Source organism: Babylonia areolata, chromosome 20 (genome assembly GCF_041734735.1).
Source record: "Babylonia areolata isolate BAREFJ2019XMU chromosome 20, ASM4173473v1, whole genome shotgun sequence".
NCBI classification, from domain to species: domain Eukaryota; kingdom Metazoa; phylum Mollusca; class Gastropoda; order Neogastropoda; family Buccinidae; genus Babylonia; species Babylonia areolata.
This window is the reverse complement of record NC_134895.1, coordinates 55,666,319-55,680,731: the sequence shown is the minus strand read 5'-3', so window position 1 is coordinate 55,680,731 and position 14,413 is coordinate 55,666,319. Positions and strand designations below refer to the sequence as shown.

At 42.5% G+C, this 14,413-nt stretch overlaps 1 protein-coding gene across 1 annotated transcript in view; it reads right to left on the bottom strand.

Annotated features, from left to right (window-relative positions):
- The window catches only part of LOC143294745 (glycine dehydrogenase (decarboxylating), mitochondrial-like), a 101,626-nt gene that overhangs the window by 37,710 nt on the left and 49,503 nt on the right, over positions 1-14,413 (bottom strand). The window contains exons 7-10 of the mRNA XM_076606203.1: positions 12,488-12,781; positions 9,752-9,857; positions 7,587-7,726; positions 4,085-4,165 (exon numbers count right to left, since the gene is read on the bottom strand). Coding sequence (XP_076462318.1) covers positions 4,085-4,165; positions 7,587-7,726; positions 9,752-9,857; positions 12,488-12,781 — 621 coding nt within the window. The remainder of the gene's footprint in view (positions 1-4,084; positions 4,166-7,586; positions 7,727-9,751; positions 9,858-12,487; positions 12,782-14,413) is intronic.

Sequence of the window (14,413 nt, the reverse complement as noted above, 5' to 3'; positions counted from 1 at the left end):
TGTTATTTGCGTTCTGTGGGAAACATGGAAGATTTGATTTATTTTGTTATTTGGGTTCTGTGGGAAACATGGAAGATTTGATTTATTTTGTTATTTGGGGTCTGTGGGAAACATGGAAGATTTGATTTATTTTGTTATTTGGGGTCTGTGGGAACATGGAAGATTTGATTTATTTTGTTATTTGGGTTCTGTGGGGAACATGGAAGATTTGATTTATTTTGTTATTTGGGTTCTGTGGGGAACATGGAAGATTGATTTATTTTGTTATTTGGGTTCTGTGGGGAACATGGAAGATTTGATTTATTTTGTTATTTGGGTTCTGTGGGAAACATGGAAGATTTGATTTATTTTGTTATTTGGGTTCTGTGGGGAACATGGAAGATTTGATTTATTTTGTTATTTGGGTTCTGTGGGGACATGGAAGATTTGATTTATTTTATTTGGGTTCTGTGGGGACATGGAAGATTTGATTTATTTTGTTATTTGGGTTCTGTGGGGAACATGGAAGATTTGATTTATTTTGTTATTTGGGTTCTGTGGGGACATGGAAGATTTGATTTATTTTATTTGGGTTCTGTGGGGACATGGAAGATTTGATTTATTTTATTTGGGTTCTGTGGGGACATGGAAGATTTGATTTATTTTGTTATTTGGGTTCTGTGGGGAACATGGAAGATTTGATTTATTTTGTTATTTGGGTTCTGTGGGGACATGGAAGATTTGATTTATTTTATTTGGGTTCTGTGGGGACATGGAAGATTTGATTTATTTTGTTATTTGGGGTCTGTGGGGAACATGGAAGATTTGATTTATTTTGTTATTTGGGTTCTGTGGGGACATGGAAGATTTGATTTATTTTGTTATTTGGGTTCTGTGGGGACATGGAAGATTTGATTTATTTTGCTATTTGGGTTCTGTGGGGAACATGGAAGATTTGATTTATTTTGTTATTTGGGTTCTGTGGGGACATGGAAGATTTGATTTATTTTGTTATTTGGGTTCTGTGGGAACATGGAAGATTTGATTTATTTTGTTATTTGGGTTCTGTGGGGACATGGAAGATTTGATTTATTTTGTTATTTGGGTTCTGTGGGAACATGGAAGATTTGATTTATTTTGTTATTTGGGTTCTGTGGGGACATGGAAGAGGCAGTGGTGGTGTTTGTTGTTTAACGTGTAGATTTTTAAATTTGATTTATTTTGTTATTTGGCAATGTCTTCCTCTTGAAGTGGGGATGAGGCAGTAGGGTTTTTCTTTGTTTTACTGGTACATTATCTATGTATTTAGTTTTCTTTGTTTTACTTGTACATTATCTATGTACTTAGTTTTCTTTGTTTTACTGGTACATTATCTATGTATTTAGTTTTCTTTATGATGCACATTTTGTTTTTTTTCTTTTTTTAACTGATGTACATTTTATGATTTTTTTCTCTCTAAAATTACATTTAATCTAACATACTTACCGTGACCCACTGGTGCAGACTCCAGCACATTTTGATATCTTTATGGTAAAAAAGTGGGGTGGGGTGTTTTTTTACTCAGTGTGTGGAATGTCTTCTTTTTCTTTCTTTTTGATGATGCAGAGTTTTGTCTTTCACAGGTATCCTCCTTTTTGTTAGTGTGTCATAGTCTTGCGGTGTGTGTGTGTGTGTGTGTGTGTGTGTGTGTGTGTGTGTGTGTGTGCGTGCGTGCCTGCTTGTGTGTGCGTGTGTGTGTGTGTGCAAGTGTGCGTGCGCATGCGTGCGTGTGTGCGTGCGTGCATGTGTGTGTGTGTGTGTGTGTGTGTGTATAGTAGTAGTAGTAGTCTTCAATTTAACGTCTTCCACTTTAAGTGATATTAGACGAGAAAAAAACCAAGAGAGGCAAGGCCTTCAAGACTCACTTGTGATACACTTAAAAAAAAAAATCTAATCGTTAAAATGTGTTCTGTATTTGTTATTATAAAGCTTCAGGTTAAAAAAATAAATTAAAAAAAAAAAAGAAGAAAAAAAGTCCTAACCAGATTCGAACCCCACATGTTCGGGTGAGAATAAACTGTCTTAACCATTACACTATCATGGCTCCTTAACTGATGGTCTAAAATTTAATATTTAAACATACTTTTTTAAAGGGCAATAAATCGATTGCGGTATTCGCAGTGAGAACGCTGTTTAAATCATATTATTCTGGTATATCTTGGGCATTCAAAAAATCTTTAAGGGCAATAAAAAAAATCTTTTTAAATCCGCGGTAAAGGAGACATGGCTATTGCTGCAATCACACTGCAACGTTTAGCCATTTTCTCTAGATCTAGATTGGTGTACAAGTTTAGTTACACCCGCCGGGAATGTAGTATGACACGGTCGATTGATTCAATTTCTCTTTTATGTTCATTCTAGTTTTATAGTTTTAAAGTTGATATGAAAATTGAGTATTTTGTTAAACTAATAACATGTAGAGCCAAGTACAAGTACTTCTAAACGTAGTATGAAGTGAAAAGGACTTCATTTTGAGAAAAGTCAAGACTGGAAATTTTTTCGTTTCATCAATTCAAGGGTATTAACTTGCATGGTTTACCATTTTTAACTGTGAATTCCGACTGATTCTGTGGATATTTTTATGGCAGTTTGGGGCATAATCCAGTAAGTGATGAGGCGTTCACAAATCTTTCTCTGAATAAATATTTAACGGTCTCCTTCTCCAACTTTCCATCACATGTTATCATGTATTGTCGATTGAATATAGGATTGAACGGGCAAGTCAACAACTTGAAACAAAATGGTGTCGTTCGCGTTCGTGAAGAATATGAGCACGCGCTTTGAATGTGTATATATATGTGTACGCAACTGATTTTTGCCCATGACCTTCAGGGCTCAGCCAATAGATCTATAAAGTCCACTTGTCATATTGATTTTAGTATTTTCTGAAAAAAACCCACTTGGGCGAATGAACACAGTGAAAGCCCTGTACACTGAGAGTAAAACACACAAGCTTTTTATGTATTGAGTATAATTTCAAAATGTAATGCTTAAGATGAGAAAGATCAGTTTAAAGCAAATTAAGTCCCCTAGCATTAATTACAGATTAATTTCCCTTTTTTACTATCTGCACCAAAACGTTTGCAAAATAAATATAACTTCCATGCTTAGCAAAAGAAGTTCCTGTTTGAACAAAAAATGATAATAATGACTGCTCTTGTTGTTGTGTCAGAATATCAGATCAAAGTGCCAAGTCTAGAGAATAAAAAAATAAAAAATAAAAAAAATAATAGTAAATGCAGTTTGCATATAATTAGGCTTCATTTTTTTATTTTTTTGTGCCCATCCCAGAGGTGCAATATTGTTTTAAACAAGATGACTGGAAAGAACTGAATTTTTCCTATTTTTATGCCTAATTTGGTGTCAACTGACAAAGTATTTGCAGAGAAAATGTCAATGTTAAAGTTTACCACGGACACACACACAGACACACACACACACAGACAACCGAACACCAGGTTAAAACACAGACTGACTTTGTTTACACAAGTGAGTCAAAAAGGGGGTAGGGGGTGGAGGGCGGGGCGGGGCGGGGCAGGGAGGTTGGAACAGTACTGGGCAGAGGGTGAAGAGTGGTATGTGTGTGTGTGTGGTGAGGAAAGATAGAGAGCATTGGAAAAAATAAAACACTGAAAGGGAGACATAGGCATACAGAAGGAAACGCTAACATCAAACAACTATAACAAATGTCTTATTGGACTATGCAGCAAACCTTCTGCAATAGCAGATAACATCTTGAAATTGTCAAAAATACATTCACAAGAATTTTTCAAGAAGTTTGGAAAAAACGATTTCAGACTCTGACATTCAAAGAGTTCGTGTTTGCTTGAAATAGATTCTCCACATATGCATTTAACATCTTTGATGAACTGTTATAAAAGCGTTCAGCTTTATCCTGTTTGATAATGCCTGAATTTGTCTTAATCTGAATAAATTACTGAATGTATTTGATTGATTGACAGATTCCAGTTGTTGAATATTATTTATACTTTTATTTGTGTGTGTGTGTGTGTGTGTGTGTGTGTGTGACACACACAAAGCAAGGACAGAACAGACGAACACTTACAGGACTAACGGGCGACCCCACCACGTCAAACAGGTCAGCAAGGTCCTGGTGTGTGACTGTCTCGTCCAGAGCAATGGCCACCTGAAAACCCACACCATGTTACCGCTGCACTCCACACCCAGGCACTCACACACTCACACACACATGCCATTTTAAGTTCCACAAGAGGATGAACAGTTACTTACCATGTACAATAAATCCATACAGACATCAAGTTGGAGGGGAGGCACACACACACATCAAAAATGTGGAGTGATGGCCTGGTGGTAACGCGTCCACCTAGGAAGCCACAGAATCTGAGTGCACTGGTTTGAATTCCACAGTCACCAGTATTTTCTCTCCCACTACTACACCTTGGGTGGTGGTCTGGATGCCAGTTATTACAATGAGATGATAAACCAAATTCACATGTGCAGCATACACTTAGCGCAAGTAAAAGAACCCACGGCAACAAAAACGTTGTCCCTGGCAAAAATCTGTAGAAAAATCAACTTTGACTGGAAAACAAATTGCAGGCAGAAAACAAATCCCCCCCCACCCCCCCTCCCAAAAAAAGGGTGGCGCTGTCAGTGTAGTGATGCGCTCTCCCTGGGGACAGCAGTCCACATTTCACAGAGAAATCTGTTGTGACAAAAAGAGTAACACAATACAATTCAATACACTCCTGACATGCACAGAGACAGGCATTCCACCCACCTACACCCTGACACACACAGAGACAGGCATTCCACCCACCTACACCCCTGACACACACAGAGACAGGCATTCCACCCACCTACACCCTGACATGCACAGAGACAGGCATTCCACCCACCTACACCCTGACATGCACAGAGACAGGCATTCCACCCACCTACACCCTGACACACACAGAGACAGGCATTCCACCCACCTACACCCTGACACACACAGAGACAGGCATTCCACCCACCTACACCCTGACATGCACAGAGACAGGCATTCCACCCACCTACACCCTTGACATGCACAGAGACAGGCATTCCACCCACCTACACCCCTGATAATGCACAGAGACAGGCATTCCACCCACCTACACCCCTGACATGCACAGAGACAGGCATTCCACCCACCTACACCCTGACATGCACAGAGACAGACATTCCACCCACCTACACCCTGACATGCACAGAGACAGACATTCCACCCACCTACACCCTGACATGCACAGAGACAGACATTCCACCCACCTACACCCCTGACACACACAGAGACAGACATTCCACCCACCTACACCCTTGACACACACAGAGACAGGCATTCCACCCACCTACACCCTTGACACACACAGAGACAGGCATTCCACCCACCTACACCTTGACACACACAGAGACAGGCATTCCACCCACCTACACCTTGACACACACAGAGACAGACATTCCACCCACCTACACCCTTGACACACACAGAGACAGACATTCCACCCACCTACACCTTGACACACACAGAGACAGGCATTCCACCCACCTACACCCTTGACACACACAGAGACAGGCATTCCACCCACCTACACCCTTGACACACACAGAGACAGGCATTCCACCCACCTACACCTTGACACACACAGAGACAGACATTCCACCCACCTACACCCTGACACACACAGAGACAGGCATTCCACCCACCTACACCCTGACACACACAGAGACAGGCATTCCACCCACCTACACCCTTGACACACACAGAGACAGACATTCCACCCACCTACACCTTGACACACACAGAGACAGGCATTCCACCCACCTACACCCTGACACACACAGAGACAGGCATTCCACCCACCTACACCCTTGACACACACAGAGACAGGCATTCCACCCACCTACACCCCTGACACACACAGAGACAGGCATTCCACCCACCTACACCCCTGACATGCACACCCACATATATACACTCATCCCACCCACCACACACATATATACACTCCCCCCCCACCACACACATATATACACTCCCCCCCCCCCACACACACATATAAACACTCCCCCCCAAACGCACACATATATACACTCCCCCCCCCCACATATATACACTCACCCCCCCACCACACACATACATATATACACTCACCCCCCCCCACCACACACATATATACACTCACCCCCCCCCCACATATATATATACACTCACCCCACCTACTTACCCACCCACACATATATGCACTCACCCCCCCCACCCCCCCCCCACACACATATATACCCCCCCCCCCCCACAAATACATACACTCACCCCACCCACTCATATATATACACTCCCCCACACAGACATATACACCCCCCCCCCCCACATATATACACCCCCCCCCCCCCATATATATATATATATATATATACTCCCCCCACCCCCACGTATATACTCTCATCCCCCACCCCCTCCATATATACACTCACCTCACACATACACATATATACCACCCACCCCCACCCCATATATATATATATATATATATATACACTCCGCTCCACCATATATATATACACTCCCCCTCCCCCCATATATATATACACTCCCCCCAAATATACACACCCTGACCCCCCCCCCCCCCACATATTAAAAAAAAAACACCCAAAAAACCCACATATATGCCCCCACCCCCATATATATATATACATACACACACACACACACACACATATATATATATATATATATATATATATATATATATATACAGTCCCCCCCCCCAACACACACACACATATACACTCCCCCTCCCCCCATATATATATATATATATACACTATACACTCCCTTTTCATATACACTATACACTCCCGCCACATATACACTCACCTCCCCCCCCCCCATATATATATATATATATATATATATATATATATATATATATATATATATATATATATATACACACATACATACATACATACACACACACTTCCCCCACCCTCACATATGTACACTCCCCCCCTCCCCCCCATATACACACACACACACACCGCCCCCATATATATATATATATATACACACTTCCCCACATATATACACTCCACCCCCCCACAGTCACCCCCCACACACACACACATAGACACTCCCCACCTCCCCCATAGACCCCTCCCCCATATAGAAAAAACCCCCACCCCCCTGCTCCCCAATAGACACTCCTCCCCCACATATAAATACATTCACCGCCCCCCCATATATATATATATATATACACACCCATATATACCCTCCCCCCACATACATCCCCCCCACACATAAACACCCCCACCCCATATATACACTCACACCCACCCACACACACATATATTCACTCACCCCCTCCCCCCAAACAGATACACATATATACACTCGGCCCCCCCTCTCCCACATATATACACTCACCCCCCCCCCCCCACACACACACATATACACTCCCCCCCCACACACACATATGTATACTCCCCCCCCCCCATGTATATATACTCCCCCCCCCCTCCTGCCCCCATCCACAGCTACACACAACACCCCAATGACTTACACATCCATCGTGGAAGTAACGGAGGTTGATCTTGTGAGCCACGGCTTTCTCTCTGATGGCCTGCTGGCCCTTGGCAGGCAGAAACTTGATGGTGTCAAAGAACTTGGAGGAATGCAGAGTGTGACCAGCACGACGGATACCTACAGGGAGAGGGAAGGAAGGAAACGGTCAATGGAGGAATGCAGAGTGTGACCAGCACGACGGGTACCTACAGGGAGAGGGAAGGAAGGAAACGATCAATGCTGCTGCCTTCACCACCACACTACAGGGCGCTTCTATTTCACACTGAAATCCACAGCTCAGCAGAGTTTTATTCCATGTTTAATTCCACTTTTAGATTCTTAACCAGTCGAGTGCCTATAAGACGTCAGTGGACATCCTTCAAAAAGTATTGCCATAGTGCCTATAAGACGTCAGTGGACATCCTTCAAAAAGTATTGCCATAGTGCCTATAAGACGTCAGTGGACATCCTTCAAAAAGTATTGCCATAGTGCCTATAAGACGTCAGTGGACATCCTTCAAAAAGTATTGCCATAGTGCCTATAAGACGTCAGCTGACGTCCTACAAAAAGTATTGCCATAGTGCCCATAAGATGTCCACTGAAGTCCTGCGTATGTTCTGATTTTTCCTTCATTGGAGTTTGGTTCAATTCACATAAACAGTCTCTGGACAGTTAGTTTGATGTGTCTGCATTATAAAAATACTATTTAAATGAACATTCTTCAGGTAGAAGACCCCTTTCTTCTAGATAATAATTTGCTAACTGACCACGTGATACGCGCATGGAAAAGGGGGTTGCATCATGTGCAAAACAATGTATTGAAAACTGTGTCCAGTAAAGCAAATTGTCTCAGTCAGCAGATTTACACAATTCTGAAAGCTCTGCTTGTGGTTGTGGACAGATTTCATGATGAAGGAGGATCTCTCTTGTCTGATGATTGGTTTGAAAATGAAGGTGATTGGCAATGACAGTGACGGAACTGACAGCCCCATTTTATGGTAATTTAGTCCATCTGTCCAGTCAGACGGCTTTTTTGGACAGGTGGCTATGACTGACAGAATACGAGCAACCAGGGTTGGAAGAAAGGGAAGAGAGGGAGAGCAGTGATGTAAGACGATAGGTCGAATGTCAGAGTTCATGAAGGGGGCATGGCTTTTAGGAATGAGCGTGCTCACATTTCAATGCAGACTGTAGGAGCAGCAATCGCCAGTGTTCCACGATTTTCACAAAATGCAGGGTGGAATCTGCACTGGTCGTGAAACATGTGCTTTTTCTTTTTCACGCTTTTTTTCTCTCGCTGAATCAGATGGTCGACTTGTTTGAAGAGGTGGCAAGCTGGATGCACAGCAGACCTTTAATCGGTCCACATGCAACTTGAAAGGAGTGCATGTCATCAAAGAACTTCACCCTCTCACTCCCAAATGCTCTTATATGTCAAAAAGCTTGCCAGCTCAGTTTCTGGGACAGTGGGACAGTGTTCACTGACTTGGACATCGTCCTTTTGATCAGAAACAAAATTTATCTGTCACTGACAGTGTTCACTGACTTGAACATCGTCCTTTTGATCAGAAACAAAATTTATCTGTCACTGACAGTGTTCACTGACTTGAACATCGTCCTTTTGATCAGAAACAAAATTGATCTATCACCAACAGTGAGAGTGTGAGAGAGAGACAGACGGAGAGAAAGAGAGTGTGAGAGAGAGACAGACGGAGAGAAAGAGAGTGTGAGAGAGAGACAGACGGAGAGAAAGAGAGTGTGAGAGAGAGAGACAGACGGAGAGAAAGAGAGTGTGAGAGAGAGACAGACGGAGAGAAAGAGAGTGTGAGAGAGAGACAGACGGAGAGAAAGAGAGTGTGAGAGAGAGACAGACGGAGAGAAAGAGAGTGTGAGAGAGAGACAGACGGAGAGAAAGACAGTGTGAGAGAGACAGACGGAGAGAAAGAGAGTGTGAGAGAGAGAGACAGACGGAGAGAAAGAGAGTGTGAGAGAGAGACAGAAGACAGATGGAGAGAAAGAGACAAAGAGAGAGACACACACAGAGTGAGTGAGTGAGTGAGTGAGAGAGAGAGAGAGAGAGAGAGAGAGAGAGAGAGAGAGAAACAGAGAGAGAGAGAGAGAAACAGAGAGAGAGTGTGTATGTGTGTATGTGTAAACGTCACCTTCAGCCAGGATGAGCGCCCCGTTGTGGATCCTGGTGGCAATGTTCTTCAGGCCCTGGGGTCCATGGTAGATGGCGTACATGGCAGACATGTTGGCAAGCAATGCCTGAAACACCACCACACAATGTCTGCTTCTTTCAAGTGTTACCATGGTCAGCATCCTCCATCACTGTCTCAACTTGTGGAAGTAGAAAAAAAATCAACAAAAAATTGGTTTATCTATCAATCATTCAGTTGATATCGAAAGTGTTTAGAATGATGTCAAACTGAACCAAACCAAACCAAGCCAAATCCAAAATGACATGGAATGAAGGAACAACAACATATATAGATAATTAGTCAACTATATTCAAGGTTAGACCATATTCAAAATGATCAGAATTTTATGAGAACAATTTCCAAACGTGTTAAATGCATGATGTAAGACCCAAATGATGGGAATTTAACCCTTTGAGCCCTGAGTTCCTGAGCAATTTTAACCCTTCTGCCTGCGCTCCTGAGCCAAAATTTGCAAATAATTGGTATTAAACCCTTTGAGCCCTGACCACCACTTTACCGGTGGCAGAGAAAAATGACATAATGCCCAGCCACCGGTTGAGCGGTGCGTAAACACTTGAAGCGTGCAGAGTCTCAACCTGGCCCGTCAGGGCAGAAATCAGGGACAAAATGTGCGAGAAAACAACTGTACACAACGCAGCAAGTAATTGATATGCTTGATGATTTATCGGAAGTAGAGTATGACAATGATTACTCTGATAGTGAGGTAGAATTCGAATCGGATGATTTTGCTAAAGATAGTGATGTTGAAAATGAATCTGAGCATGCAGAATCAGTTGATCAAAGGAGGCGTGTCAGATTGAGACTCTGCACGCTTCATGGTAGAAATCGATCTTTTTTATCCAAAGCACAAGCACAAAACACAGTGAAAAGGCACGGCAATGTTGGTACTACGTTCGCTGATATCAGAATATTACGGTTTTTCTGACTGGCTCTTCAATATAAGTCAACCAATAGCAAAACACAAGTGTTTACGCACCACTCAACCGGTGGCCAGGCATTATGCCACCCCTCCCCACCACGGGTAAAGCGGTGGTCAGGGCTCAAAGGGTTAACAAAGCCTGCATTTCACCCACTGTCTTTGCGTCTCTTGCATTCTTTTATCACTAAAATCATTTCAACCTTGCTTCAATATCTGAAAAGCTGGCACTGAGATACAAACAGCGAATGCTTTTAGTTTTAAAATTTCTAATCATTGTCACGAACTGATGAAATACCTGAATCTCACTTTCTTTTATACATATGTATATCGATATATATTTCAATGTCTCTGATCAGTCTCATCACTTATATTTTGATATGTCCACTCACTGTTTTTTTGTTTTTTTCAGTGTCACGCTGAATGCAGCACTACAGACAGTCTGCTTTATACTATATCAGAAAACACTATGAATAATTTGTCAATTTCCCCAGTTTGAACCTTGTCAATGAATCAAAACAAACTAACTGGTTGAAATATGACTAGCAGGCCCACTGTTAATCTGTTAATATAAAAACATCTTATCAGTAACTCTGAACACAGGCACAAACTGCAACATCTATCCCCCCGACTGACTTCTTTATTTTCTATTCTTTGCGGTGTTACACACTTGTCTCATATTTCAAACTTGTCACATTTTAAATGCTCTCTCTCTTCATTCCTTGTCTAGAATCGAGGTTTCACCATCAGTGAGATATCTGCATGCGTGACTGTTCTTTTATCTCACCATTATCTCTCTTTTGGGATGATGTCTTAACAGTACATCAATGTGTATTGTGTCATTTTTGTGTCATCTGTCCGACCAACACATGATGCCAACTCTTCTCTGTAAGCCAGAATGAGATTTAATGTGTAAGCAAGATTTTTGTATGCATGTGTTCACACATAAGATCTTGATTTAAAGTCTTATCCAAAGAACTATGAAGAAATTGGAGACGGCACAGATGTGAACTCCAAAGAGAAGATCTCTTCCAACCTGTACATTGCGGGTGGGAATTGAAGCCCAGACCATGGAACTGGTGGCTAACACCTTACCCACTACGCCACAAACACCCCTACTTTGATTTTATAAAAATTGGTGCCAACAAGTTTAGCAGACTTCCGTGATGCTGAATTCCACAAGTAACCTATTTCTCAATGAATACCTTCCACCAGATTCTGATTTGATATGGATACTTATTAGCACCTATCCTTGGTCAGAGACCAAGATCAAAGCGCTTTACAAACACAGGGTCATTTGCACAACAGGCTGCCTACCTGGGTAGAGCTGACACTGGGCGCTCATCATTTGTTTCTTGTGTCATTCAATCAGATTTCATTTCAGGCACACACACATACACACTCAGACAGACACGTAACATTTGTACATGTATGACAGTTTTTTGTTGTATTTTTACCCCACCATATAAGCAGCCATACTCCGTTTTCAGGTGTGTGCATGCTGGGTATGTTTTTGTTTCCATAACCCACTGAACGCTGACATGGATTACAGGATCTTTAACCTGTGTATTTGATCTTCTAAGTGCGTAAACACATGAAGGGGGTTCAGGTACTAGTAGGTCTGCACATATGTTGACCTGGGACATGGAAAATCTCCCCCCTTTCTCCACCAGGTGCCATCACTGAGATTCAAACCCAAGACCCTCAGATTGAAAGTCCAACGCTATAACCAGCCCATCACCTACGGCTACAGCGCCTACCTGGGCTGTGCAGATGTTGCTGGTGGCCTTGTCCCGGCGGATGTGCTGCTCTCGTGTCTGGAGAGCCAGTCGGTAGGCTGGTCTCCCCTGAGCATCCCTGGTCACCCCGACCACACGGCCTGGAATGGTCCGCAGGAAGTTCTCTCGACAGGCGAAGAAGCCGGCGTGGGGTCCTCCATAACCCAGGGGTATCCCGAAGCGCTGGTTGGTGCCGATGGCGATGTCCATGCCAATGTCCCCTGGAGGTCGCAGCAGGGTGACCGCCATGAGGTCAGTCGCCCCAACCACCAGCGTCTGTTGGGGAAACAAAAATTCTAATTATACAAAACAGAAATATGAGTGGGACTTATGTTGGTAACAGTGAAAAGTGTTTGCCATCAGGCTCCTGGGTCAGCTTGATTAACACAAGTGTGTGTCTTAATACCAGAACAAAGTAAACTAAAGGAGAATAAAAAAAATTAACAGAAGTGTGTATCTTAATACCTGAACAAAGTAAACTAAAGGAGAATAAAAAAAATCACCAAAGTTCCAGTACAGAAATCCACAGAACGCAGAAATACTCTCCACCAATGTGATGAGTGCAGAAGTGGTCTGAACGACCACCTGCCTGGAAAGCAACAGTCTTGGGTTCAGTTCAGCAAGAGTCCTGGGTTCAGTTCAGCAAGAGTCTTGAGTTCAGTTCAGCAAGAGTCCTGGGTTCAGTTCAGCAAGAGTCCTGGGTTCAGTTCAGCAAGAGTCCTGGGTTCAGTCCTGGGTTCAGTTCAGCAAGAGTCTTGGGTTCAGTTCAGCAAGAGTCCTGGGTTCAATTCAGCAAGAGTCTTGGGTTCAGTTCAGCAAGAGTCCTGGGTTCAATTCAGCAAGAGTCTTGGGTTCAATTCAGCAAGAGTCTTGGGTTCAGTTCAGCAAGAGTCTTGAGTTCAATTCATGCAAAAGACCAGGGATTTCAACACTCCTCACCAGACCTTATGTGGTTGTCTGGGAGTGAGTGATACAAATACAGACAAAAACAAGCTATGTACATGTTGTGCAACACGTCTTTCATGCATCTCCCTGATGCTCATGTTTCAAGCTTACTGTCCAACATAAAAATTTGAATATATTACAATTAATGTGTGTGTGTGTGTGTGTGTGTGTGTGTGTGTGTGTGTGTGTGTGTGTGTGTGTGTGTGTGTGTATGCTGGGTACATTTTGGTGTGCATGCCAGTGTATGAGATATTAAGGAGCACTAAGGTCAGTTTACAATGTTGCTGAATGAAAATATTACCCCCGCCCCCTAGTCTACAGAGCTTAACATTTCAATGGACAATTCTACTACTACTGGTACCATTACTACTACTGCCACTACCATTAATACTTCTACTTCCACTACCACTACCATCAATACTTCCACTACTACTACCATCAACACTTCTACTTCCACTACCACTACCATCAATACTTCTACTTCCACTACCATCAATACTTCTACTTCCACTACCATCAATACTTCCACTACCACTACCATCAATACTTCTACTTCCACTACCATCAATACTTCCACTACCACCAATACTTCCACTACCACTACCATCAATACTTCCACTACCATCAATACTACCACTACCACTACCATCAATACTACCACTACCACTACCATCAATATTACCACTACCATCAATACTACTACTACTAAAACCATCAATATTACCACTACCATCAATACTTCCACTACCACTACCATCAATATTACCACAACCATCAATACTACTACTACCATCAATATTACCACTACCATCAATACTGGAACTATCACTACCATCAATATTACCACTACCATCAATACTTCCACTACCACTACCATCAATACTTTCACTACAATCAATACTGGAACTATCACTACCATCAATATTACCACTACCATCAATACTTCCCCTACCACTACCATCA